This window comes from Zootoca vivipara, chromosome 13 (assembly GCF_965207765.1).
Source record: "Zootoca vivipara chromosome 13, rZooViv2.hap1.1, whole genome shotgun sequence".
Lineage (NCBI taxonomy): Eukaryota > Metazoa > Chordata > Lepidosauria > Squamata > Lacertidae > Zootoca > Zootoca vivipara.
In genome coordinates, this window is record NC_142596.1 from 29,897,407 (window position 1) to 29,922,950 (window position 25,544).

Below are 25,544 nucleotides of genomic sequence, written 5' to 3' on the forward strand. Positions count from 1 at the left end.
AGCAATTCCAGAACAGCAGGGGGTTGGACTAGATGACCCCTGGGGTCCCTTCCGACTCTTATGATTCCATGATTGCTCCCAGCAAATGGCCCCCTTCCTTGCCAGCGTGCCAGGCAGACTCTTGACTTGTGAGCCTGCCAGGTTCCTCCTGGTACCAGCCTTGGCCCTGACATTTGCAACTGGCTCCTCCTGCACCTTCCATGACCACCCGCCCTCCTTTCTCCTTCTGTCCCTCCAGGTCTTCCATCTAGGGGAAGGGATGGACTCCAAGAACTGGATGAGTCGCAATGCTGGCAACATGGGCAAGATGTACCTGAACCACATCCGGGAGGTGGTCAGCTTCATCACTGGCCAGTGGGGTCTGCATACCCTCCTCTGGGATGACATGTTGCGGAAGGTTGACATGGCAGCCATTCAAGGTCCGTGATGCTTTCAGAGTCTTGTCTGGTTACTCCAGACTTCTTTGGGAAAGGAGCAGGATTTTATTTTATTACTTTATTTTAGTTCTAAAGACTTTATTGCGTAACAGCACAGCAAAGTACCAAGTGGTGACTTGCCATTATAGAACTATAATGGATGCTTCGATATTACCTTGGAACAGAAAAATCTTCTATTTAAAACCTACAACTGGATACACAATGGTTTTTTGTGATGATGGTTGTGTCTCTAGTAGTAATCAGCTGAGTTGCCTTTATTTCATTTGTTTATTAGTCATTTGTTTATTAATAAGCCAATAAACTTGGTTTATTAAACCGTGGCTTAACACCACATATGAATCCTGCTCAGCAGCTTAACTATGGTTTGTTTACTGCCAATAAACCTTAGTTTCTTGTTGGACACAAACCTTGGTTTGTTTGAACTGTGGTTTGGCATTATGTGTGAACCATTTAGGCCTTTCTGGACTACAGCTCCTATCAGCTCCAGCCATCATGGCTACTTGTCAAGGATTATGGGAGTTTTGAGTCCTTCAGCATTCCTGCAGTAGAAGTCTGGGCACAAGGGACTAGGCTTAGGAAATTAGGGTTGTGGGTCTGAGGACAGCAGTGAAGAGCAGCAGGATAGAGGGGAGAGAAGGGAGACGGGAAGAGAGAGTGGGCAGAGAGGAGATGTACATGTGTCCTGGGGCCACAAAGCTGTGGAAGAAGGAAGTTCATAAGCTGATGTGAAAGAGCCAGCCAAATCTTTGGCTGCAAGGCTCTAGTCCTTAATGTCTTGTTGCTGGGGTTGTTGAATCTAGGGTGGGAGCAGCAGCACCTCCTCTCCACCTTCTCATTTTGTTTGTCAATTTAAATCTTTTCAGACTCTGGCATTGCCAAACACGCTTCTCCTGTATTATGGTTTTACGCCCCGGACTTTGATACGCAGCAAATAGGTTTGTGGGGGTTATTTGTTCATCTTTTATTAAATACTGTAATCTATATCTTGCCTTTCTGTTAAAAAGGCCCTCTCCCTGCCACAACCTATCTCACTTCAGATGGTTGGGGGCTGGTCTTGGAGGAGACAATCCCTTCAGGTATGGAAAGATTGGCAGAGAATAAAGGGAGTGGAGACACCAGGATGTTTTTGTAGAACATGTACACTTCTTATACATATATATCACATGTGAGAGGCAGTGTGGTGTAGCGGTTAGAGTGTTGGACAAGGACCTGGGAGACCAGGGTTCAAATCCCCACATTGCCATGAAGCTCCCTGAGTGACCTTGGGCCAGTCACCAACTTGCCTCACACGATTGTAAAATGGGGAAGTCTCTACGCCACCGTGAGAGCTCCCAGGAGGAAAAGTGGAATATAAATGTAATGAATAAACCCTTCCCCCCCAAAATAAAAGCCTTTGGCAGCATGATAGCAATAGAACAAAAAACAACTTCCTCAATCAATAGCTCAGCTGGTAGAGCATGAGACTCTTATTCTCAGGCTCTTATTCGACCCCTACATTGGGCAAAGAATTCCTGCATTGTGGGGGGGCTTCAATGAGAAAAAGGACTGCCTTCTCCTCTGTCCTACTACACCTGAGGATTCCTTGGTGGCAGGGGGATCTTTGGGAAGGGGGTGGGGGAGGGGGCAGTATAATATATGTAAGAAATACTGAGTTAAGGATTGGAAAATTATGATAAAGGATATTGCTAAAAAGGTTATAAATTGAAAATCAGAAGGGGGAATGGGGAAGTCTGCAAGATAATGATATGAAAATTGGATGTTTTAAAGTTTGTTTTTTCTTTTTTTCTGTTCTCTTTTTGATTTTTTCCCCTATGTATGTGTTTGGTATTTGCTTAATTATGTTTTAAAAATCCAATAAAAATTAGTATTAAAAAAAAAGACATTTGGAATAGATGACCCTCATGATCCCTTCTAACTCTACAATTCTATGATTTTGTGATCAAGGCTGGGGTGGAGGGAGGTAAGTCTTTCCCTGGCACTGAAAAGACGTTGGCACAGCAGACCTAACCCATCAATGTCCTCTGTGCATCCAGGGCGATCCTTCCTTATCTGTCTTCTACCCTGTCTCCTAGGAAAATACATTGCCAAGTATGCAGAATGTGGCTTCAAGACTATCTGGTTTGCCAGTGCCTTCAAGGGCACGACAGGTCCCGCCCAGGCTTGGACACCCTTAAACAACCACATGCAGAATCACCTGAGGTGGCTGAAGGTCATCCAGTCCATGTCTAAGACGCCCTCCATCCGGTTCCAGGGCATCGTCCTCACCGGGTGGCAAAGGCAAGTCCAGGGAGGGAGCTCTGCCGTGGGGCAAGAGGGACCTCAGGCCCTCCAGGCATCTGTGTCTGGCCCTGTTGACTCTCCCTGGGCCACACCTTGTCTGTAGGACACAGCCTCTCTCTCACCTGTCTTCCTCCACTGGCCCTCCTTGAGTGCTTTTGCTTTGCTGGAATACATCCTTGAACCCTGATAGGTCAACATTCCCAGCACACATTTAAAGCTCAGTTGGTCGAGCATGAGGCTCTTAATCTCAGGGTTGTGGGTTCGAGCCCCACGTTGCATAAAAGATTCCTGCATTGCAGTGGGTTGGACTAGATGACCCTCGTGGTCCCTTCCAGTTCTTCAGTTCTGCGATTCTGTGATTTTATTATATAACTTCAAACAGTCATAGCTTCCCCCAAAGGATTCTGGAGCTGTAGTTTGTTAAGGGTGCTGAAAGTTGATGGGAGACCCCTCTAATTCCCCTCACAGAACTACAATTCCAAGTGGTTTAACAATCAAACCCCCCCACTAATAACCCTAATCCCCCACAACCAGGGCCTATGTGTTGCTATTTAGTGGGGAAGGCACTCTGTTCATGTTCAGAAGCAAGTTGTTTATTCCAACCAGGAGCTGCTTCATACTGAGCCAGACCTTCGGGGTTTCTTTTTCAGCCCTACTGGGAGTTTCCACGTACTGAATCTGGCACCTTCTTATAGAATGGCTTTCTCAGAGAATCATAGAGCTGGAAGGGACTCTGCCTGAAACCCTAGAAACCTGTTGCCAGTCAGTGTAGGCAATACTAAGTAAGAGGGACCAAGGGTCTGACTTGGTATAAGGCAGTTTCCTGTGTTATTATTTAAGCCAGTCCTTTATTCAGAACAATGCAGACTGGAATCCTACTGTATTTTTTAAAGGGAAGGGCTATAGGGCAGCGTTTCTCAACCGCTGTTCCGTGGCACACTAGTGTGCCGCGAGACGCTGGCTGGTGTGCCGCGACGTGTGGCGACGAGAAGGGCGATTTGCATTGTCACGTGCCTGGCGGCCGCCAATATACAGGACTAACACGCCGGAAAGCAATATTTCTCCTCCTCTTTCCCAAAGCTCAGTGCAAACGAGCCTGGCGGCCGCCAATTCACAACACTAACCCGCCGGACGGCTTGTGAAGCCTTATTACAGGAGATTGCAACCAACACAGCAATTGGCAAGTGTTTCTTACAGTCATAATTATAGTCAATATAGGGCGGCACAGAGTTAAATTTTTTAACTTTTTTAATGGTGGTGTGCCTCGTGATTTTTTTCACGGAACAAGTGTGCCGTGGCCCAAAAAAGGTTGAGAAACACTGCTATAGGGAAGTGGTAGAGCAACTGCTTTGCATGCAGAAGTGGTGCTGACAAGGGCGAAGTTGCAGGTTCGATCCCCTAAGGGGATTGGACTAGATTTGCTGGGGGTTGGACTACCCAAAAGGTAGTGACTGGTCTATCTCCTCTCCCTTTGCAGGTATGATCACTATTCAGCTCTGTGTGAGCTCCTGCCTGTTGGGATCCCTTCGCTGGCCGTGTGTCTGCAGACTTTGGTGAATGGTGAGGGGACCTGGCTGGGGAGCTGTGCAGCGGGAGGGGGTGTCCATAGGAAAGGCAGGATGGATGGATGGATGGAGTATAAGTGTTTCAGTCGCATCTCATGCGCATTTAACTGGTGCAATTTCAACTGCACACGGTTGAAGGCAGAGTGGCTGAAACTACACAGATTAAATCTATGGAACGGGTTGATTTTATTTGGCTCAGAAAGAGCTTTTAAGTCTCTCCCTTGCTTGGGGGCGGGGGGAGTAAGTCCCAGCCAGCATGCCAGCTCTTGTGAGATCTCATAGGCAGAGGCATAAGAAGGTGGGTGCGGTGGGTGTGGGCTGCCCCAGGTGTCATAATGACAAAATGCCGGCTGAACGCGCCCGCTCCTGGCCCCCCAAAGAAAGCAGCGGCTTCAGGCAAACAACGCCAGCATGCTCCTTCTGCCACCGCCGGTTGCCCTGGCAGGAAAGGAGAAGCGAAGCATGGTGGGGGCGGAGGGGGGAGAGGTCAGCGCAAGCCCGAACCTCCAGGACACCGACCCTGGAGCCTGGCTGCGGCCCTGCCCCTTCCTTTCCTCCTCAGGGAGGCCACGTGATGGCCCAGCTGCACGCACATCACCTTGGACCAGGAACACCGCCTCTAGTTTGGGTTCAGGCGGTGGCAGAGGCGGCAGTGCAGAGGATGCTGGGCTACGGGGGTGCCCCACGGATCCTGTGAGTGAGGCCGCGAAGGGAAGGCAGTGGCGGTCTGGGGGAGATCTGGGCCTCGGCCAGCGCGGTTTCGGTGGGCAGGAGTCAGACAGCAGTGCCCCGGGTGCCACCAGGGGTCCTTGGGCAAGGGCTGGGGGTGTCCTGGGAAGAAGTCGGGCTCTGCGGGCAGGCGGGTGGCCTTGGGCAGCTTCGGATTGGCGTCGCCCAGAGGGTCGTGTGGCACAATGGTCATTGCCAGCAGCACTCACCTCTCGCCGCCGCCACTGCTTCTTCTCGAGCTGCTGGGCACAGCGTGCTCCCTTTCCTTTCAGGCTGTTTTTTTGCGCGCGCCCACGAGGGGGATCCCAAGAGGGGCACGTGGGGATTGTGGCCTTTTCTCCACTATGTTGCCTTGACATGTGTCCTTTGGGGTGCCCTTTAGGCTTGGCAGGAACATCAGGGTGTATGCCAATCCAGCAGTACCCTGAGCTGTCATTGTGGGGGGAGGTTGACAAAACAATTCCGCACTGGGTACCACCTGACCTTGCTACACCTCTGCTCACAGGGTCATCTGAGTGTCTCTGCGAGATCTTGCACAAGCATCTCTAGTGTTCCAGAGCCAGCGCACTGAGCGGGCCTTGCCCCCCGAGCAAGGCAAAGAATTTAACAGCTCTTTTTGCATGAGGTCTGCTTGGGGTTACCTGGCAGAAAAGAGCTTCGAAGCTCTCTGCCTTGCTTGCTAGGCAAGGCTCTGGAGGTATGGGGGATTCTCTCTCTTTCCCCTCACTTATATTAGCTGTGTGGGCAGCTCCAACATTTGGGGTATTCGCTATTTTTGTGTATATGCAGAACCCTTGGCACCAAACCCCTATGTAAGGTTTGATTGTAATGTATTAAGTGTCTCTCACTCCTTCCTTTGCCTTTAATCTGAATTCCAATCAGCTAGTGTTGGACCAGCAGTGGTGCAGCGTAGTCTTCTTTCTTGCCCATAAGTCACAGAGGACTAGCGGCTTAAAGATCCCATTCACATCACCCAGTTTAGAACCCCAAGTTGCTCTGCATCGGAACACTTGCTTCAATGGAAACTCAGCTGGGCAAAATGTCCACTAACAGATCTCCTCTCCCGCACCCCAAATTCTCTTGCCACAGGGGGATTTACAGAAGCTACCAAGAAGAAGGTTCTGTCCATGCTTGGCTTCGAGAACATGCAGTTGGAAAAGAGCATATGGTGTGTAGGGGGTTGATTGGGGCAGGGGTGTCACCTGGTGATAGGGTGGGGGCAGTTTTTGAGTGGTTGAGACGTCATTCTTGTACCAAGCAGTTGCTGGGATAGCCAATGAAGCTGAACGTTGAAAGATTCAGGCCAGGTAAAAGGAAGAACTTCTCCACCCAGCATGTAGTTAAACTGTGGAACTCACTCCTAGATTATCTGAAGAAGTGTGCATGCACACGAAAGCTCATACCAAAATAAAAACTTAGTTGGTCTTTAAGGTGCTACTGAAGGAATTTTTTTATTTCACTCCTAGATGTTAACCTAGATGGCTTTAAACAGGGGTGGACTTTGGTCATATGGCACTTTGAGCGGGGACCAAATTTGCCCCCCCCCATATTTCTTATTTTCACAATTTATTTATTTTTAAAAAACAAATATATTTATTGGGTTTTATAACAGAAAAACAAAAACACAAAATGACAAACCGCATGGGGAACACCCCATGTGGGATCCAACAAATATACAAAATACAAACCTACAAAAAGAATAACATATTTTCACAATAATTTATTTTGGTACAGTTGCTTTTAAAATGGATGTTTTTGGGAGGTACCCATATAAATATTGGTCTTACTATTATCAGTCATCATCATTAGTTCCTAAATCTGGCACAGCATTAAAAGAGGATTGGACGAATTCATGCAGGCAGAGACTACCGGTATTAACGGGCTAGCAGCCACGATGGCTATACTCTGCCTCTACATTTGAAGGCAGCAGTGCTTATGAATACCATTTGCTGGAAGCCAGAGGAGGGGCGAATGCTCCTGTACTTGAATCCTGCTTGCTGATTTCCCACTGGAGCATCTGGTTGGCCACGATGAGAACAGGATGTTGTACTGGATGGGCCACTGGTTTGCTCCAGCAGGCTCTTCTAATGTTCTTATGTGAGCAAGTACGTAGAGATTTAGCTAGGGGCGAACTGGCAGCCATTTGTACACATCTAACTCAGCATCTGTGGTGCTTCAACATTTCTTCCCCACCCCCCACCCCTTCCTGTGTTTTTCATTAGTGATGGCAATGGGGCATTTCCAGGTTCTGATATCTACCGTATGGTGGAACAGGTTACGGGGCAGCTAAGAGACTCCGTCATCAAAGTCCTGGAGGAAGAGAGGTAAGGAGATCTGGAATGGTGGCAGCCATGTGTGTGTGTGTGCATGTCAGGATGAAACCAAGGTTCCTCCCACTGCCATAAAATAAATAAATCTAAATGTATCTATTTAACAAAATCTACATGCCCCTTGATTGTAATAAAGCTTCAAAGTAAGGTAAAGGTAAAGGGACCCCTGACCATTAGGTCCAGCCGTGACCGACTCTGGGGTTGCGGCACTCATCTTGCGTTATTGGCCAAGGGAGCCAGCGTACAGCTTCCAGGTCATGACATGTGGCCAGCATGACAAAGCCACTTCTGGCGAACCAGAGCAGCACACGGAAACACCGTTTACCTTCCTGCTGTATAGCGGTACCTAATTATCTACTTGCACTTTTGATGTGCTTTCAAACTGCTAGGTTGGCAGGAGATGGGACCGAGCAACGGGAGCTCACCCTCTTGCGGGGATTCGAACCATCGACCTTCTGATCGGCAAGCCCTAGGCTCAGTGGTTTAGACCACAGCGCCACCCACGTAGTAGCTTACATACCCGGTAAAAGAAAGCATTAAAATAATCAATGAATGACAGTCTAAAAAGCAGGTATTTAAAAAACATTGAAACCAACAACAAGCAACAATAATCTAAAAATGGATTAAGACACATGTAACTTTTGCCAGGATTGTTTTGCTTAAACAAAGAAAATAATGTTTAAGTAGGTGGTGGAAAGTATATGTAAAGCATATGACTTTCCCCCAAAGAATCCTGGGAACTGTACTTTACCCCTCACAGCACCCTTATCAAACCACAGTTCCCAAGATTCCTTGGAAGAAACCATGCATTTTAAATGTACAGGGAGGCTATGATGCAAGGCAGCTTTTCTCTTAAATTTGCCCCCCCCAAGGGTGCTGGTCTAAATGGAAAGTGGGGGGGGGGTAGCAGCGCCTGTGTTGCAAGTAGTTTGGGGACCAAAAACCTTTTGGGATGACACGATGTAGTATTCCTTACCTTCACAAACGACCTTTTCAGAATTGTCCCATAGCGAACCTGTGTTCTATCCCGCCTTACAAACAAGGTGGATGTTCATTGGTGTTCCCGAGTTGACAACAAAAACTAGGAAATCTGTTTGCTGTCCAGGATTCTTGTTTACTGAAGCAGGATGCAGAGGGAGCTGACAGCAGGAGAAGGCGGAGAACGGAAGAACACAACATTTGCTCAAAATCACAGAAGTGTATGCTCATGGGGGGATAAAGCTATCCGTGGCTACTAGCCACAACAGCTGTGTTCTACCTCTGCTAGCGGAGACAGGATGCTTCACAATAGCAAGTACCAGGAATTGCAGAAGGGGAGAGGGCTGTTGTGTTCAAGCCTTGCTTGTGGGTTGCCTCAAAGAGGCATCTCATTAGCCTCTTGTGAGGGCAGGATCCGGGGCTAAATGAGCCAGCACTTCATCAAGCAGGACTATTCTTAACATTATTATTTTTTAAAAGTAATTTTTATTAGTTTTCAAATTACTATGGAAACACAGAGACAAGTTAACAAGGACAAAAAAATCCATATTAACTCCAGCTGAAGGCAGGGCATTCGAAACCTAAACATGTTAAATAATAACACCCAGTCTAAGATAACGGCAGCCATATTTCTTTAGACAGCATGGGGAGAGAAACCTGTAACCCTGAAACTTAACTATATGAAATAAAATTCCACCGTATGGAATAGAAGTGATCAGGATCTTCCTGTCCCTTAGAGCAGTGTTTCCCAACCTTGTGCCTCCAGCTGTTTTCGGACTACAATTCCCATCATTCCTAACCACTGGTCTTGCTAGCTAGGGATGATGGGAGTCGTAATCCAAAAACATCTGGAGGCACAAGGTTGGGAAACACTGCCTTAGAGACCCAGAACTTATGTGGCATTTCTTCTGCACTAACCAAATTCAAGATATTTTTGTACTCTAATGATATAGCAGGTGTTAAAAATGGTTTCCAAATTTTGTGCTTTAGAGTTCCTGGCAGCTGCCTTTTGGCAAAATGCCTATTGGTGGCGCTGTGGGTTAAACCACAGAGCCCAGGGCTTGCCGATCAGAAGGGCGGCGGTTCGAATCCCCGCAACGGGGTGAGCTCCCGTTGCTCGGTCCCAGCTATTGCCAACCTAGCGGTTCGAAAGCACGAAGTGCAAGTAGATAAATAGGTACTGCTCTGGTGGGAAGGTAAACGGCATTTTCGTGCGCTGCTCTGGTTCACCAGAAGCGGCTTTGTCATGCTGGCCACATGACCTGGAAGCTGTACTCCGGCTCCCTCGGCCAGTAAAGCGAGATGAGCGCCGCAACCCCAGAGTCTGTCACACCTGGACCTAACGGTCAGGGGTCCCATTACCTTTTACCTTTGTAGTTCACATATTTTGTTAGGGATAAATGGAGGGAAATTTGAATGTGTGTTTAAAAAACCTTTGATATCTCCTGATAAGTTTCATTGTGGAATGAAGCAACCTTGTGGGTATTCACACCATAGATTGGGGTGGGGAGGAGTCCCTTTGTTCCCACAACTTCTTCAACAGTTCCGTGATGTATTAGAAGAAATAAAGGAGCGTTGAACAGGCGTCTTACATTCTTTACTGGTGTTAGCCTTAATTTTAAGGCTCACCCTAATTAATTACTTTCCCTTATGACTGCTTCATACCTGCATGGCCCCTTAAATAAAAAGAGCTACAGATGAGGAAAGTAATAGTCCCACTCTATTCTGCCTTGGTCAGACCCCACCTGGAGTGCTGTGTCCAGTTCTGGGCACCACAGTTTAAGAAGGATATAGACATGCAGGAACCGTGTGCAGAGGAGGGCAACCAAGATGCTCAAGGGTCTGGAAGCCAAGCCTTGTTTATGTGGAACAGTTGAGGGAATTGGGGATGTTTTGCCTGGAGGAGAGAAGACCGAGGGGTGATATCACACCCATCTTCAGATATCTAAAGGGCTGTCCCATGGAAGGGGGAGCAAGCTTGCTTTCTGTTGCTCTGGTGGGTAGGACCTGAACCAGTGGATTTAAATGGCAAGAAAGGAAAATCCAAGTAAACAATAGGAAGAGCTTTTTGACTGTAAGAGCTGTTTTGACAGTGGCTGGATGGTCATCTCTCAGGGATTCTGGAGCTAGGAGTCTTGCATTGCAGGGGGTGGACTAGATGCCCCTTGAGGTCCCTTCTAACTATGCAGTTCTATGATTCTATGATTTAATCCTCTGGATGCAATTTTAGGGTGTGTAGGACACAGCAGGAATATCCTGCTGGGTTGAGGGAAGAGAGGAAACAGAGCCTGTGTTACCCAGAGCTCCTGTTCTAAATATAAAAAGAAGCAAACAAACCTTTAAAACAATCAGTTAGCTTCCTTTCCTGGAACAAGCTGTCTCAGCCTTCACACACTGCTGTTTGCTTTGCTTTTTAAGTTGTACCTATTTAGATAGATCTACAGCACAATTACAATGTACTGTAATAACATTCTACTTCTGAAACTGACAATAAAAAGTCCAGACTGGCAGTCCGATCCCAGGAATGTTTATGTGGAAGGCAGGTTGAGACCCTTCTTTGGGTTGCAGGCCTTCTTTAGACATTGGCCAGAATCAACAGAAGATGATCTGAAACTGTTTTGCTAGCCTTCTAGCCAGAGAACAACAGGAAATCTTAAATTGAGCCACTAAACTGCAGGAAAATCTGGGCAACAGAGATCAGGATAGAAGTTCAGGGAAGAGTTGTAAATCAAGCATCCCCACCCCAAAGGTGAGAAGAGCGTAGCAGTGCAGGATTCAGGTTCAAAGATGCAAAGCTTCAAACTCAACCTCCTTTAGAATATCGGTCAGCAAAACAAACCAGATAATGCAACTGGCTAAGATAAATGGATAGACATTGTTTTGGGAGATGTGCAATTGCACTTTGGTGGAATAGCGCAACTAACGCATGTGTGCAGACTCCAAGTCAGTAGCCACACACACACAAGGAGGGTGCTAAAATGGTGGTGAGAAGCACCTGTCAAGAGAGGGGGGGGTGTGTCAAAAGGGGGGGGGTGTTGCAACACTGTGTCTCACCCTCTTTGTGGGCAGAACATAAAGAGATATACACACTCCCCCCCAAAAGTGGTGTATACACTTAAGTGCAAACCAGGGTGGTCCAACGTGTGTCTCAAGGGCCGCATGTGGCCCTTGAAGCCGTTTGGGTGGCCCTCAGCAACATTTGACCACCACCCCAACCCTCACGCTGCCTTCCCAAAGCTGGTAGGTGAGGCACATTCCCAAAGCCTAGTTAGTGCTTTCCCAGATTTGGGAAGGAGGTGGGGAGAACTTTAGGATGTTGCCAGAGCTTCGTGCCTCCTTCCCAAAGCCCACCATCTTGCATACCTTTGGGAAGGTAGTACAAAGAGTGTTTGTGTGTGTCAAATTTTGGCCTTGGTCCCCCTCTCCTTTGCTGAGCCCTTTGTCTGGAAGCACCTCAATAGCCACGTGGACCCACTGTTTTCATTCTGCTTCCAGGGACTGCAGAAAATTAGACAAGGAAACTGCCTTAGTCTGACCAATTGGTCAGTCTAGCTCAGTACTGTTGGCAGCTGCTCTGCCGCTGAGCTGTGGCACTTTCTGTATTTTGCTTTTAGCCTTAATGCATCAGCAACCCACATTTCTCACCCCCAGAAGAAATAGGTAAAGACATCCACCATCTTGAAAACACTCCCCTCCTCATACGGGGATAAGCTAAATTGGACGGGTAAAAAGGGAATTTTGGCTGCTGTTTAAAAGATGCATTTTTACAGTGTCCCCCACTATTGATGCTGCTGAGTTAGGACTCATGGAAGTTTCATTGCCCGAGTCATAGAATCATATAGTTGGAAGGGACCTTGAGGGTAATCTAGTCCAACCCCCTGCAGCGCTGGAATATGCAGCTGTTCCTTACGGGGATCGAAACTACAACCTTGGCATTATTGGTACCACCCTCTAGCCAACTGAGCTATCGTAGCTTCGAGTGTTTTGATGCAATTGCCTGGCCAGTCTTTCTTTGGCTGCTTAATGGGGTTTCCCTTTCTTTCTTCTCTCCCTGTGCACGGCAGCTCTGTCAAGGGATGGTTCAGTCCTTACCATCGGAAGCACCAGTTTGGAAACCCTCGTAACCTGGAGAGCTTCGGTAGCAAAGTTCTCAAGTGAGTGAGCACACACACCCCACAAGTGATTGAGGGGTGGGGTGGGAAGGCAAGGGGGTGGGGGCTCAGTCCTATATTTATTTATTTACTTACTGTATTTCTATCCTCCCCTTTTCCTCCAAGGAGCTCAAGGTGGCAGACATGCTTTCCCTGTCTCCCCATTTTAGCCCTCACAACAAACCTGTGAGGTAGGTTAGGCTGAGAGTGAGTGACAGGCCCAAGGTCATTTAGTAAGCCTCATGGCTGAGTGTAGATTTGAACCCAGGTCTCTTCCAGGTCCTAGTCTAACACCGTACCTACCACACTATATAAACTGAGACCTCGCTTGACTAGGAACAGGCAAATCTGTCAATCACAGTTTCTCTCAGTATCTCATTTATCCAGCTCTAGGTCCAGTTTCCACATCAGTTCACGAATTCTTTTTCTTTTAATGTCCCCATGAAAATCCACCAGTGATTCAGTGCAAATTTAATCTAAAATACACTTAATACATTTCTGAATGTTATTTTCAGTAGTTATATGCCTTTTTTATGCACACTGGCCACCTGACCTGGAAGCTGTCTGCGGCCAAACGCCGGCTCCCTCGGCCTATAGAGCGAGATGAGCGCCGCAACCCCAGAGTCGTCCGCAACTGGACCTAACGGTCAGGGGTCCCTTTACCTTTACCCTAGTTAGTACATGCACATTTTTGTACATGTTACTTGACTGGAGAACTACATTGCTAAATTCAGAGAAGCAAACATTGCAAAGGATGGCCATGCTTCTGTCCGCATATAGTTACAGGAAGTGAGAATAGGTAGAGTCACCTTTCTATGTGAACTGAGTCAAATTCCTTCACCATTCCTAACTATTGAGTACCAGCTGGGGAAGTTGTGTGTGTTTTATACCGGTAAGTACATGGTCACTTGCCATTGCAAACAGACAGGAAGGGACATTGCATTCTAGGTCAGCCTTTGCCAACCTGGTGCCCTCCAAATGTCTTTGACTACAACTCCCATCAGCCCCAGCTGGTGCAGATGGTTTGGACGCTGGTCCAAATGTTCGAGAGTCCAGATGTTTGGCAAAAGGTTGTTTTTTGCAGCTGAACTTGGACATTTTTCACAATAATCTTTATAGAGGATTTTAGGTAATGCACTGAGCATGGTCTTCTGTAGCCATTTTACATAAAAACTCTGTAAAAGCAATGCTACCCAGAGCCAAACCAATCAATTCTGAATTGCTTTTTGATGATCTGTATTAATATAGGGATGTAGCCTAGAAAGTCTCAAGGAATGGAAAGTTAACGTATCAGTGAAAGAAGCTCTCACATACACAGAAAAACTCTCCCTGCCATTTAGATGCTGAGTGGACTGAACATGTGAAGATGACCCATTTGCCCATCTAGATCAGCCCTCTACTTTGTGGGGGGGGGCAGCAGCATCTATCCATGGTGTCTGAGGAGGGGGTACCTCCCCATCCATGCACTTCCTGGTATTGGAAATCCTTAACTGGAGAGGCCAGCTGGGAGTTGAACCCGGTGCCCTTCCCTTGCCAAGCCTCCCCAGGGTGCGGGGGCATTCCACGCCACTGTCCTTCCTTCCTGACTCTCTTGGGCTATTTCCCCCACCCCAGAGTCCACGAGGATTGGGAGAGCTTCATCCAGAGCTTCCGCTCCCGCATGGAGAGCATCTACTTCCCAGACACGGTGGAGGAATGGATGGAGGAGAACGTCAATCCCTACCTGGACCGGTTGCGCGAGTTTGTCCGGGACTTCAAGGAAGTCATCCGCCTCAACGCCCGGCCCAAGACCCTGTAGCGGGGCGCCCCCAGCCCATCGCCAGCCCAGAAGTGGGTGTCCGATTCAGTTGCTCCACTGTTGTGTTGTCTTTTAACTTGGAAGGAGTGTGCAGGCCAGAGGAGAGGGGTCTTGTGCCTTGCCCTTCGGCCATCAAAGCAGAGGCTCAGTGGGCAGTGTTTGGAAGCTCTTTATAGCCATTCTCCACCAGGCTTCCTTCTCCCACCCCTTTGGAAGATGGAATTAGGGCTGAGCCAAAACACCCCAGCCCCCCACCCCACTGGGAAAAGCAGTGAGAGCAGCGGCTTCCCCATTTTCCCCCTCTTCCTTTTACTTTTCACTGCTGTAAGTAGTGGACAGTGATGTGGTCTCCCCTCCCTCTGCGAAATGACACTTTCCTTCTTCCTTTTAATTCCTGCTGCTTCCTTTTAATTCTGCCAGAGGCCTGATGGCTGCCGTTTTACACCACATTGCCCCCCTTTCCCTGGGAATGTCATGCTATGCCATGGCATGACATTTCAATCTCAGGGGGTACGTGTTGGGGGTTGGCAGTAGGCTGGTGGCTGCTTTCTCAACAGCCCCTGCCTCACTTTCTTTTCCTTCCTTTTAAATGCTCGCTTAGCCATCCTTCCGCTCTCCTCCCTCCTGGAATTACTCTAACCCCCTGCAATGCTGCCCCATGGAAATGACCAGATCTGGGATAGCCAACGTGTGGTTGGACTCTCTCCAAAAGTCCCAGGAGTTGAGGATGGAGGGATTTGGAGTCTTCAACGGCATCCTATTGGCTGCCATATTTGCATCAGGGATTCTTCATCCACCTTGCAAATCTCCCATTTCCACGGGGGGGGGGGGGATGGGACGTGGAATCAAAAGAAAGCATTTGGAGCAGCGCCAACCAGGATAGTGGAGTTCTTTCTCCTGGGGGAGTGGGTCACATATTGGGGGGGGGGACTTTACCAAAACGCCTGTTTGAAGAGGCAGTCCTGAAAGGGGGGGTGAGCCAAGCATCAGTCATTCTTCATAGGCTCCCTCCCCCAACTCTGCTGATGTGGCTGCTTCTCCCTCCATTGATCCCTTGAGCCTCTTGGTTGACTCACACTGGTAGTATGGTGCAGTAGTGAGAGTAGGCAGGTTAGGCTTGGAGGTTTCAGTAGCCAACATCTAGCCTAAAAAACACAATCCCAAGTCAGCAAAAGTTAGGAACATCATCATTAGCTGTGAACTTCCTTCCTTCCTTCCCTCCCTCCCTCCCTCCCTTTCTCTCTCTTTCTGCATGAGAGGAAATTCCTCTGTTTGCCACAACAGCTGTTATTGGGCTGGATCCTTAGCCCCATATAGAATACAGCCATTGAGATCAATGGGATTTGAGTTATCACCGGCTTAAATGATTTCAGTGGGCCAGCTCTAAGTATGGCTAAGCCATGACCCAACCTTTTGCAAAGAGTCCCTGCAGAAACTCATCCCCTCGCCTTCACGACCACTAAGGTGGACTCTCCCAACCTGATGTTGTTGGACCACAACTTCCCTAACCCTTGGTGTTTGCCTTCTGGCTAGGGCTGGTGGGATTCGTAGTTCAAAACATCTGGAGCTCCCCAGATTGGAAGGAGGATGTGCTAGTGGGTTGGGGAGGAGACTTGCCTTCTTTTGCAGCCAAAAGGAAACATTGGAGGTTCTCTGGTGGGTCTGTGAAAGGAGCTGGCCTGCTGCAGGCAGGAAACCTTTCCTTCTGGGGCCCCCTAAGTGAGCCTCCATGCCATTGCATCCCTGCATCCTTTGCTAGTCATGGCCAGGCAGCAGAGCTTCCGAACAGGCCGCTTTGGAACAAAGCAAGCCGGCTTGGGTTTCGCATGAATGTGGCTTTAAAAAAATGTCTGGCTCTTGGCTTGGTTCCAGGTTCTCAGCACAGTAGAACAAACAGCCAAAAGCTGCCTGATTTTTAATCTGAAATGCTGATGGGTCTTTGGCACCTGGTCGTCTTGGACCAGTTGTGATGGATGCATCTTGAACGCCCCCTGCTGCTGCGCTGGAGCCTTCCTGGGGTTGAGTTTGTTTTGATTTGAAGATTTCTGAAAAGTTCTACCCCCCCCCCCTTCCTCCTTCCTCCTTCCATTCAGAGGCAGAGAATTAGCTGGTTGAAACTTCCTTGTTCCTACAATATCTGAAAATCAGCCCCTCTCCTTTTGTGCTTTCTGCCTGATGCTTCTTCTGCCTCTCTATCAATTCCACCTGCTTGATCACTCACCTTGTTTAGGCTGCTCACCTCACTCATTTCTCCTAAATTCATGTCCCAGGCTGCCTTCTGGATAAAAGTTCCCCACTTCTCTCCCCATGCTGTGGATTCTGCTGCTCTGATATTGCCCCGGTGACTGACAGCTGTTCCCCCTCTCAGAAGGCGTGATCTCGGTCACTGGTGGATCTGGTTTGGTTGGGGATCTCCAAGTTGCATTGCTGTTTGGGGGTTTTTTGTTTTTGTTTTTTGTTTTGTACAGAACAGATTGCTTCTGTAATGTGGATGACAAAGACGATGGTAATAATAAAGTATTTTTTTAAAGAAGTGGTCCTCTGTATACCAATGTTTGTGCTAAATAGACATGGGGGCTGATTTTGGAATATCTTTTCAAGGTTCCTATTCTGATGTTGGCTAGAAAAAAGAACATGAACAAAAAAGTTTTTGTTACAGGTAGGTAGCCGTGTTGGTCTGACGTAGTCGAAACAAAATAAAAAAAATTCCTTCCAGCTGCACCTTAGACACCAACTAAGTTTGTCATTGGTATGAGCTTTCGTGTGCATGCACACTTCTTCAGATACACTGAAACAGAAGTCACCAGACCCTTATATATAGTGAGAGGGTGGGGAGGGGTATTACTCAGAAGGGGGTGGGAATGGGTGATTGACTGACTGTTAACGACTGCAATTGGTCTTACAGGAAAAAGCAAGGGGTGAGATGGCTAAAGATAGCTTTATCATGTATAATGAGATACGAATCCAATATCTTTATTCAGACCAGGTCTCTCCATGGTTTTAAGCTTGGTAATAAGTTGCAGTTCAGCAACTTCTCTTTCCAGTCGAATATTTCTGAAATTCTTTTGTAATAAGACAGCTACTTTGAGATCTTGTATAGAATGTCCTGGGAGATTGAAGTGTTCTCCTACTGGTTTCTCTGACAGAGAGAGAGTTAAAAAGAAAACATTTCATTTGAAAATGAACTTAAAGGAACAAACTGAATGAAAATTCAGAGATTTTCACACTTTAGTCCGGGTGCTGGAGCTAATGGGAGTTGTAATTCAAAACTTCTGGAGGGCATCAGGTTGGTGAGGGCTACCCTATGGAATATTTAAGTCACTGAGGAGATAGGTACTTGTCAAGCTATGTTGCTTTTGGTTTGGGCTTTTTCGTTTTATTTTAATTTGCAAACTAATCGAATGATAGATAACTTGTGGAGATCACCCACCCAAATATTTAAAAACTGCTACCCTGTTTTATTTTGTTTTTGGGTTGCCCCATCTTGTTCTATTTCCAAACTGGTAGACACCCAGGCTAGATGCTGTTATAAAAATAGACTCACTATCCCATTATGGATTCATTTGGGCTTTTACTCTGGGACAAGAAACAGCAAATGAGAAAAAGAGAGAGAGAGAGAGAGAGAGAGAGAGAGAGAGAGAGAGAGAGAGAGAGAGAGAGAGAGAGAGAGAGAGAGAGAGATTGTCTCCAGACTCACTATTTTTCAGGAGAGATTCAAGCACATACTGGGGAGAGATGCAGGTTTGTGCTATTTAAGATAATTAAACAGCTTGGTTGACAAATCCACACTGAAAAAACAAAGCAGACTTTGGGAGGTGGTAGGGAAATGCACTGCAAAGTTCAGGATGAACAAATGAGGAATGGGGAGATATATAAACACCCTGCAAGCAAATCGGGATGGATTCTCCAACCACTGTTGGAGGCAGGAGGCTTCTAAACACCAGTTGCTGCAGAATGCCCCGGGGGGGGGGGCGTTGCTGCTGTTGTGCTCTGGGCCTGCTTGCTTCTGGGCTTCCCATTGGGGCATCTACATAGTCCCTGTGAAACCAAATGGACTGATCATCTGACTGATCTGGTACTGTAGGGCTCTTATGTTTGCCATGTTTTTCTATAGCCATCCCATAAACAAACCACAATAAATGCTCAGTAAAGGCTAGACACAGTCTAATCTCCATGCAAGCAAACCAGTCTGCATGCTCAATAACAGGGAGAGCTGGAGGAGCCCCCAGAGTGTTTCAGCCAAGCATCACCAACACAAACCTCTTTGCTGATGCAGTTTCACATCTGTCCCTTGTGGGTTTTGCACTCGATTTGGAGGCAGAACTCTTTCAGCCAAGAGGTGGAGCCATTCTCTCAGACCTCTTGCAGGGAGGACCGCATTTCTCCCGAGTACCAGCAGTTCCATCCATGGTTGTGAGAGAGGTTCTCTTGCATCCACTCAGAAAGCCATTCTGCTGATTTTATTTATTAAGGAGATTTGTGCCACCTGCCCCCCCTTTCAATTTCAGAAGCTCAAGGCAGCTCATGCTAATGGGATGGCTGGGGAGGGGGCGATACCCCAAGAACAATAAAGCACAGAAGGATATTGGAAGATTTGGGACAGACAAAAGGTAGGGCCGGTTGTCATTTGCATTTATATCCCACCTTTTCCTCCAAGCAGCTCAAGGCAGTGTGCCATAGCTGCCAAGTTTTCCCTTTTCTCGCGAGGAAGCCTATTCAGCAGAAGGGAAATTCCCTGTAAAAAAGGGATAACTTGGCAGCTATGCAGTGTGCATAGTTCTCATTTAATGACCACACCAACCCTGCAAGGTAGGATAGGTTGAGAGTGACTGACTGGCCCAAGAGTCACCCAGTGAGCTTCATGGCTGAGCAGCGATTTGAACCCTGGTCTCCCAGGTCCTAACCACTTCCCCACACTATCTGCTTCTTCACACAGCAGGTGTTAAATTATGGAACTCACTCCCACAAGATACAGTGATGGCCACCAATACAGCAAAGGTTATATTCTACCTTCCCTTCACTGTTAAGGAAATGCACTTCTGATTGCCAGTTGCTGGAGATCATGGTGGGTAGGGAGAGCTGTTGGTGTGCTCAGGTCCTGCTTTCGTACTTCCCACTGGGGCATCTGGTTGGCCACTGGGAGGAGAATATGCTGAATCAGGTGGGCCTTTGACCTGATCCAGCTGGTGTCCTTCTTTTTCTTCTGATGTTCTCAAAGCAAACTAACGCCACGCAAACTTTAACTGCCATACACAGGTTTGAGGAACATGTACCATAAGCATGGCCAGTCCCTGGGGTTTTGCAGTTTCACCAATGAGCTGGGCCTCACCCAAGTCATCCAAGTTTTCTCTGGATCTTGCCTGCCAAGATCTTGCCTGGTGTTTGGCCCCAGAGCGTGTGTGGCATGCTTGAGCCCAGTCTGGCACCTGGCTAGACCCAAAGCCATTGGTGTTCCTGAGCATGGGCAAAGTGCTCTTTCCTTTTGGCCATGTACTGTAGCTGGAAGCAGAGCGGATCTTTGGTGCAGCGCTGAGCCAGGTGTTGCGTCAGAAGGTTGGCGATTTCTCAGCCTTTGGAGAGCAAGATGCTGTTTAATCAAGGGAGCCGAGCCATAAGAGACGAGAGCCTGCAGCCTCTTGCTGCCCTGTTGGGAGAGCAGGATTCATCCATCTTGCTTCTTTGCCTGCCTTGCTCCCCGCTGAGCCCAGCACTTTGGCGGCGGGGGAAATGTAGGCACAGCACTGCTACAGGCTCCTGCCACAGACAGGAATCTGGGTCACTCCTGCTTGGGTGACAACGAGTCCTCCTGAGAGGGAACCGCGTCCCTCCCTGGCAGCTGGTTGGTCTCTCCTTTGGAAGGCAGCCGGCACTGCTGCCTGCAGGGCAAGGTAGCTCTGACAAACAGAGGCCAAGTTCTCACCAAGGCCACCAGCCCCTGTGTTACAAACAGAGGAAGCTGCCTTATACCAAACAGGGTCTTTGGTCCATCCAATTGGCCGAGAGCATCCTTGCTTTCCAGCAGGGCACATTTCCAGCCCAAGCTGGAGATGCTGCCCCTGGGAATTGAACCAGGAACCAACTGCATGCAAGGCAAGTTATGTTCCACTGTGCTATGGCCCTGTCCTAGCAAATGCTGAGGCTATATTCCTTTTAAAGCCATCCAAGTTGGTGTCCTTCACTGCAACCTATGGGAGCAAATCTCCCAGTTTGACTAAGTGCTGTGTGAAGTAGTCTTTCCTTTAATCTTTAAACATCTGGCTTCATTGGATGACCCTGCTGGGTTCTAGTATTACCAGAGAGGGAGCAAAAATGCAAACTACTCTCTCTCTCTCTCTCTCTCTCTCTCTCTCTCTCTCTCTCTCTCTCTCTCTCTCTCATAATAATTTTTATTAGTTTTCAATTAAAAGCCAATAATAACCTCATTATAACAATTACTAATACCAATAATTCAGATACCAAATTATATAATTTAGGTGCCCCCCACGAGCTAGAATTGATGGTTTGATGATTTACTTTTTCTCTGCATTCCAAAATCTTATTAATTTCAATTACACTCCGGTCAAAATAACAACCGTTATACAACAACTGCAATATTAACAACTTCCATTTGCATTGACACATTAAGTGATTTATAAAACTACTTTATCTGCACCATCTATCATCTTATGCACCTTTATCATGTCCCTGCTTCCTTGCCTTTTTCCCCTAAAGTAAGAAGCCCCAAACCTTGTAATTTTTCCTTATTGGCGAGCTGTTCCAACCCAGAATTCATTTTGGGGGGGAAAAAGTCTTTCTAAAGCAATTGGCAAGCCTCTTGCTATTATAGCATCCTACCAGCCAGCCTCCAAATCTACACAGAGTATCGGTACGAGTTGTGCTTAAACCATCCGTCAACAATTCTCAATCACATCCTCCTGAATTGAAATGCTGCGTGCCCCGTGTTTATCTCATGGAGCCAGGTGCTAATGACTGGCAGAACTCACAATATCAAGCAAAAACATCACCTGCCGGCCCTAAAATGTAATTGACACAAGTTCATATGAACACAGAATAGCCTTGCTGGATGAGGCAGTATCCCATCTAGTCCAGCATCCTCGTTTCACAGAGGCCAAACCTGCAGGCATCTCATGTGAGAACAAGAGCCCTCTCGCCTCCTGTGGTTTCCAGCAACTTGTATTCAGAAGCATTGCTGCCTGTAATTGCAGAGGCACAGCATTCATAGTCACTGATAGCCTTATTCTCCATGAATTTGTCCAGTCCTCATTTAAAGCCACTGGCGGAGGAAGGGGGATGTGGTGAGTGATGTCCGCCTGGGTGTCACCACTGAGGGGTGTGTGACAAAATGCCAGGTGGCACTCACCGTGGGTGCACGAGCCACGCGTCTCTCCTGAGAGTGATGCGGTGGCTTGGGTGCCCGCAGGCTCTGCGCTGCCCCAAACGGTCCACCCGCTTCCTCCCCCTCAGCTGTAGGGTGGCTGTGTGGGAGGAGGCAGGCAGACTCCTTGGAGGCCCCACGGAGCGTCCTGCCCCGGCTGGCCCCACCCCCGGGCACCTGATTGACTTGCTCCGCCTCTGCTTAAAGCTACCCGTTAGCGGCCCCCACTGCCTCCTGTGGGTTTGAGTTCCACAATTTAACTATGCGCCACATGAAGGACTTTCATTTCTCTGTCCCGAATCTTGCAACGTTCCAACGGTGAACATTGAGAACAAAGGTGCATAAATCCCAAGGCCTTGAGAGGCAATACCGAAAGCTGGACTACAAAGTGCTATATAGCAAGTTGACACTTCAATCTTTGCTTATAAAACGGTGGTATAAAAGGAAGGCTGTTAAATGGGGAGTCCTGCTTGAATGAAGGTAGATTCAAGAACAGAGGGGAATTGCATCGGTTAGGATGTGTCAGATTGGAACAACCAGTCTCGAAGCTCCTCAGAGTTAGATAATTACAGACTCGCTCATTTATTGCAAAGAGAGAGCAGAGTAATTGAAAGAGAGAAGCTTCTGATCCAGGAAAAAACTCCTGGATCAATGTACTTGGAACACCTTAGCCATGTGGACAAAGGATAAGACCCAACACCGCTCAGCTGCAGCCTACAGAAAATGTCACACTTCTCAATGTGCCACCCTCTCAGTGTAAGATAACTACCACCTTGGCTCCAGCAGCACTCTTTGATTCAAATCAGAGCAGCTGAAGAAGGCGGAAGCTGGAACGCTTTTTTTCTGCAAAGACTTTAATATCTCTGTTTTGTTAGCCCAGCTGCCTGCATTTTTGGACTCTCGGGGAGAGGGGTGTCAGCTGCTATCATTAACACCCATGCTTCAAAATGCTCAAAATTATGTCGCTGACCTTAGCTGTCTTTGCCCAAAAGCAGCCTTTCCCAACCTGGTGCCCTCTAGATTTTATTGGAGTACAAGGATACTCTGGTGGTGCCACAGCAGCAAATAGCCTTGGGAGGGGAAAGGGAAATAATTCACCTCTCCCCCTTCCTCTGTCCTCCACCCTCCACCCCTTTGAGAGGCTTGCAAGCCATGGGAAGGGCTGTAGCTCAGGGGTAGAGTACCTGCTTTCCATGCACAAGGTCCCTGGTTCAATCCCCGGCATCTCCAGGTACGGCTGGGAAGATCTTCTGTCCAAATCCTGGAGTGCTGCTGCCAGTCAGTGTAGACAATACTGAGCTAGATGGACCAATGGTCTGACTCAATGTAAGGCAGCTTTCTATACAAGGCTCCTATTCCTGTACAAGGCTGCTTGAGCCCTGAGTGAGAGAATTTCTAAGCAGGTGGGGAGAGGCTGCGACATTTTGTTGCAGCAGGGTATTGTCTGACCTGTCATGCGGAAATCCCCAAGCAAGTCTGTGTCTAGCAACCGTGGAAGTTGATCTCGGAGGCCGCCTTCCCACAAGTAGCTGCTTCTGGGGGGGGGGAGCATCGGGCATGCAGTTGTGTGAGAGATTGAGGGATCCAAGCCCATAGGGAGATTCTCTTGCACAAGTCCAACATCAGCATGAAATGATGCTTTTGCACCATCTAAAAGGGATTTGTGTAAGGGAGCCTCTCAGCAAACCGTGATAATAGAACCAAGGGTCATCTAGTCTAACATTGTAGGAATCTCAGCTAAGGATTCCCTGCCAGAGAGCCATCCAACCTCTCTATATAAACCTCCACTGAAGGAGCGTCCATGACCTTTCAAGGAAGTCCGTCCTTATAATTTGAATCCATTGGTTTGAGTCCTCCCCTCTGGGACAGGAGAAAACAAGCTTGCTCCATCTTCCATGTGACAGCCCTTGAGATATTTGAAGGTGGCTATCATATCTCCTCTCAGTCTTCTCTTTACCAGGATAAACATACCCAATTCCCTCAAGTGTTCTTCATAAGGCTTGGCTTCCAGACACTTTTATCATCTTGGTTGCCCTTCTCTACATACCTTCCAGCTCGTCAATATCCTTTTTAAACTGTGGTGCCTAGAACTGGGCGCACTAGTCGAGGTGGGCTCTGACCAAGGCACATAGCTGCCAAGTTCTCCCTTTTTTTAAGGGAAATTCCCTTATGCTGAATAGGCTTCCTCGCGAGAAAAGGGAAAACTTGGCAGCTATGCCAAGGCAGAATAGAGTTGGACTATTACTTCCCTTCATCTGGACACCATACTTCTTCTGATGCAGCCCAGAATTGCATTACTGTAGCTTCTTTTTTCAGTGCTGCATCACACTGTTGACTTATGTTAAGCTTGTGATCTACTAGACTGCTAGATCCTTATCGCATGTCAAGGGAGGTGCCCCCCCATCCTATATTTGTGCATCTGTAAAACCTTACATTTGTCCCTATTGAAATTCACTGTGTTAGTTTCAGCCCAGTTCTCCAATCTGTTAAGGTCATCTTGAATCTTGAATCTGTCTTCTGCAGTATTAGCTACCCATCCTAGTTTGCCATCAACTGCAAATCTGATGAACACCCCCACTATTCCTGCATCTAAGACATTTATAAAGATATCGAATTACACTGGACCCAGGACTTGAGCTCCGCGGCACCCCAGTTGTCACTTTCCCCCAGGTAGAACATGAGGCTCTTAATCTTGGGGTTGTGGGTTAAAGCCCCACTTTGGGTGAATGATTCCTGCACTGTAGGACTAGGGTTGGACTAGATGAGCCTTGTGGTCCCTTCCAACGAGTCTATGATTCTGTGATGAGGAACCATTTGATGATGATGGTGTGTGTATATGAGCTGTTTGGAATTGGTGCTGCCAGTCCTGGGCTCACCCTGGTTGCCATGCTGCTCTGGCACCAGGAATCCCTCAACCCGTTCCCCCGGTCAATTTGAAGAACGGAACCAGTTTGCAGCAAGCTGATTAAACAGGTCTCCTGCCCTTCCGCTGCCTTGAGCATCTGCTGCTGCTTAAGCCCGTCTCTTGTTCTCTAATAAACTGGGAGGTCTTTGGATTAAGGGCTGGGCGGACAGATGCCACCATGCATGAATGCCTAGCCTGGCATGGCTGGCAAATCACAGAGGCAGAGGCAAAGGGGTTATTCTAGCAGGCTGCAGCCAGATCAACAGAGGGGCAAAGAGAGCAACTTGAGTCATCCCAGGACGAGACCCAGAATGCCTTTCCTGAATGAGGGTAGCATACTGAGGAGGTCCAAATCTGCACCGTACATTTGAAGCACTTTAAAACAGTCATGGCTTCCCCCAAGTAATTCTGGGAACAGTATTTTTTAAGGCTGCTGAGAGTTGTGCTGGATTAGTTTAACAATCAAACACACCTCACAGGGGATTTATAGTTCTGGGAGTAGAATAAGGGCCTCCTAAAAACTATCAGTGCCCTTAACAAACTACAACTCCCAGAAATTTTTTGGAGGGCGGACCTCCAAAGGGTTTAAAAAGCATGGTGTGAATGCGACCCTCGGGAACAAACTGATATCCAAGAATTGCATCCATGCCGTACACATGGTTGCATGAAAAGTGATGGGATTTAAGCAGGAAGCTATGGAACATGCGCTGATCTGCTATGTATTTTGGAAAGCGGTTTGTCTGTCTGGTCTGTTCTCTAGGGGTTTGGACGCCTCTTGAGATCTTGTCACCAAACTATGCAGAGGGGGTGGCAGTCTTTGGATGCCACCAGGCACCATTTTGAATCAAGATGGTGGACCAAAACGTGACCATAGCACGACTTCAGCTGATTTTGGGTGTGATGTCACAAATGACACCATCCACTTAAAAAAACACATTTTCGTTTGTTTGTGCAGATTCCTGGGCAGCGCCAAGCACTCCCTGCTAGGTGGAAATA

General features: G+C 47.8%; 1 protein-coding gene across 12 annotated transcripts in view; it reads left to right on the forward strand.

The window, feature by feature from the left end:
• LOC118092517 (hexosaminidase D) overlaps positions 1–25,544 on the forward strand; it is a 57,544-nt gene extending 32,000 nt beyond the window's left edge. For 6 of the 12 annotated variants that reach the window (XM_088656876.1, XM_060282833.2, XM_088656879.1 and 3 more), the window contains 8 exons: positions 239–419; positions 1,301–1,372; positions 2,510–2,714; positions 4,195–4,277; positions 6,101–6,179; positions 7,234–7,335; positions 12,384–12,473; positions 14,085–16,801. In XM_088656876.1, coding sequence (XP_088513002.1) covers positions 239–419; positions 1,301–1,372; positions 2,510–2,714; positions 4,195–4,277; positions 6,101–6,179; positions 7,234–7,335; positions 12,384–12,473; positions 14,085–14,268 — 996 coding nt within the window. In that variant the 3' untranslated portion in view covers positions 14,269–16,801. Of the gene's footprint in view, positions 1–238; positions 420–1,300; positions 1,373–2,509; positions 2,715–4,194; positions 4,278–6,100; positions 6,180–7,233; positions 7,336–12,383; positions 12,474–14,084; positions 16,802–16,869; positions 17,001–18,776; positions 18,879–25,503 lie in introns of those variants that run through there. The other 6 variants (XM_088656883.1, XM_088656880.1, XM_088656882.1 and 3 more) reach the window with 3 other exon arrangements.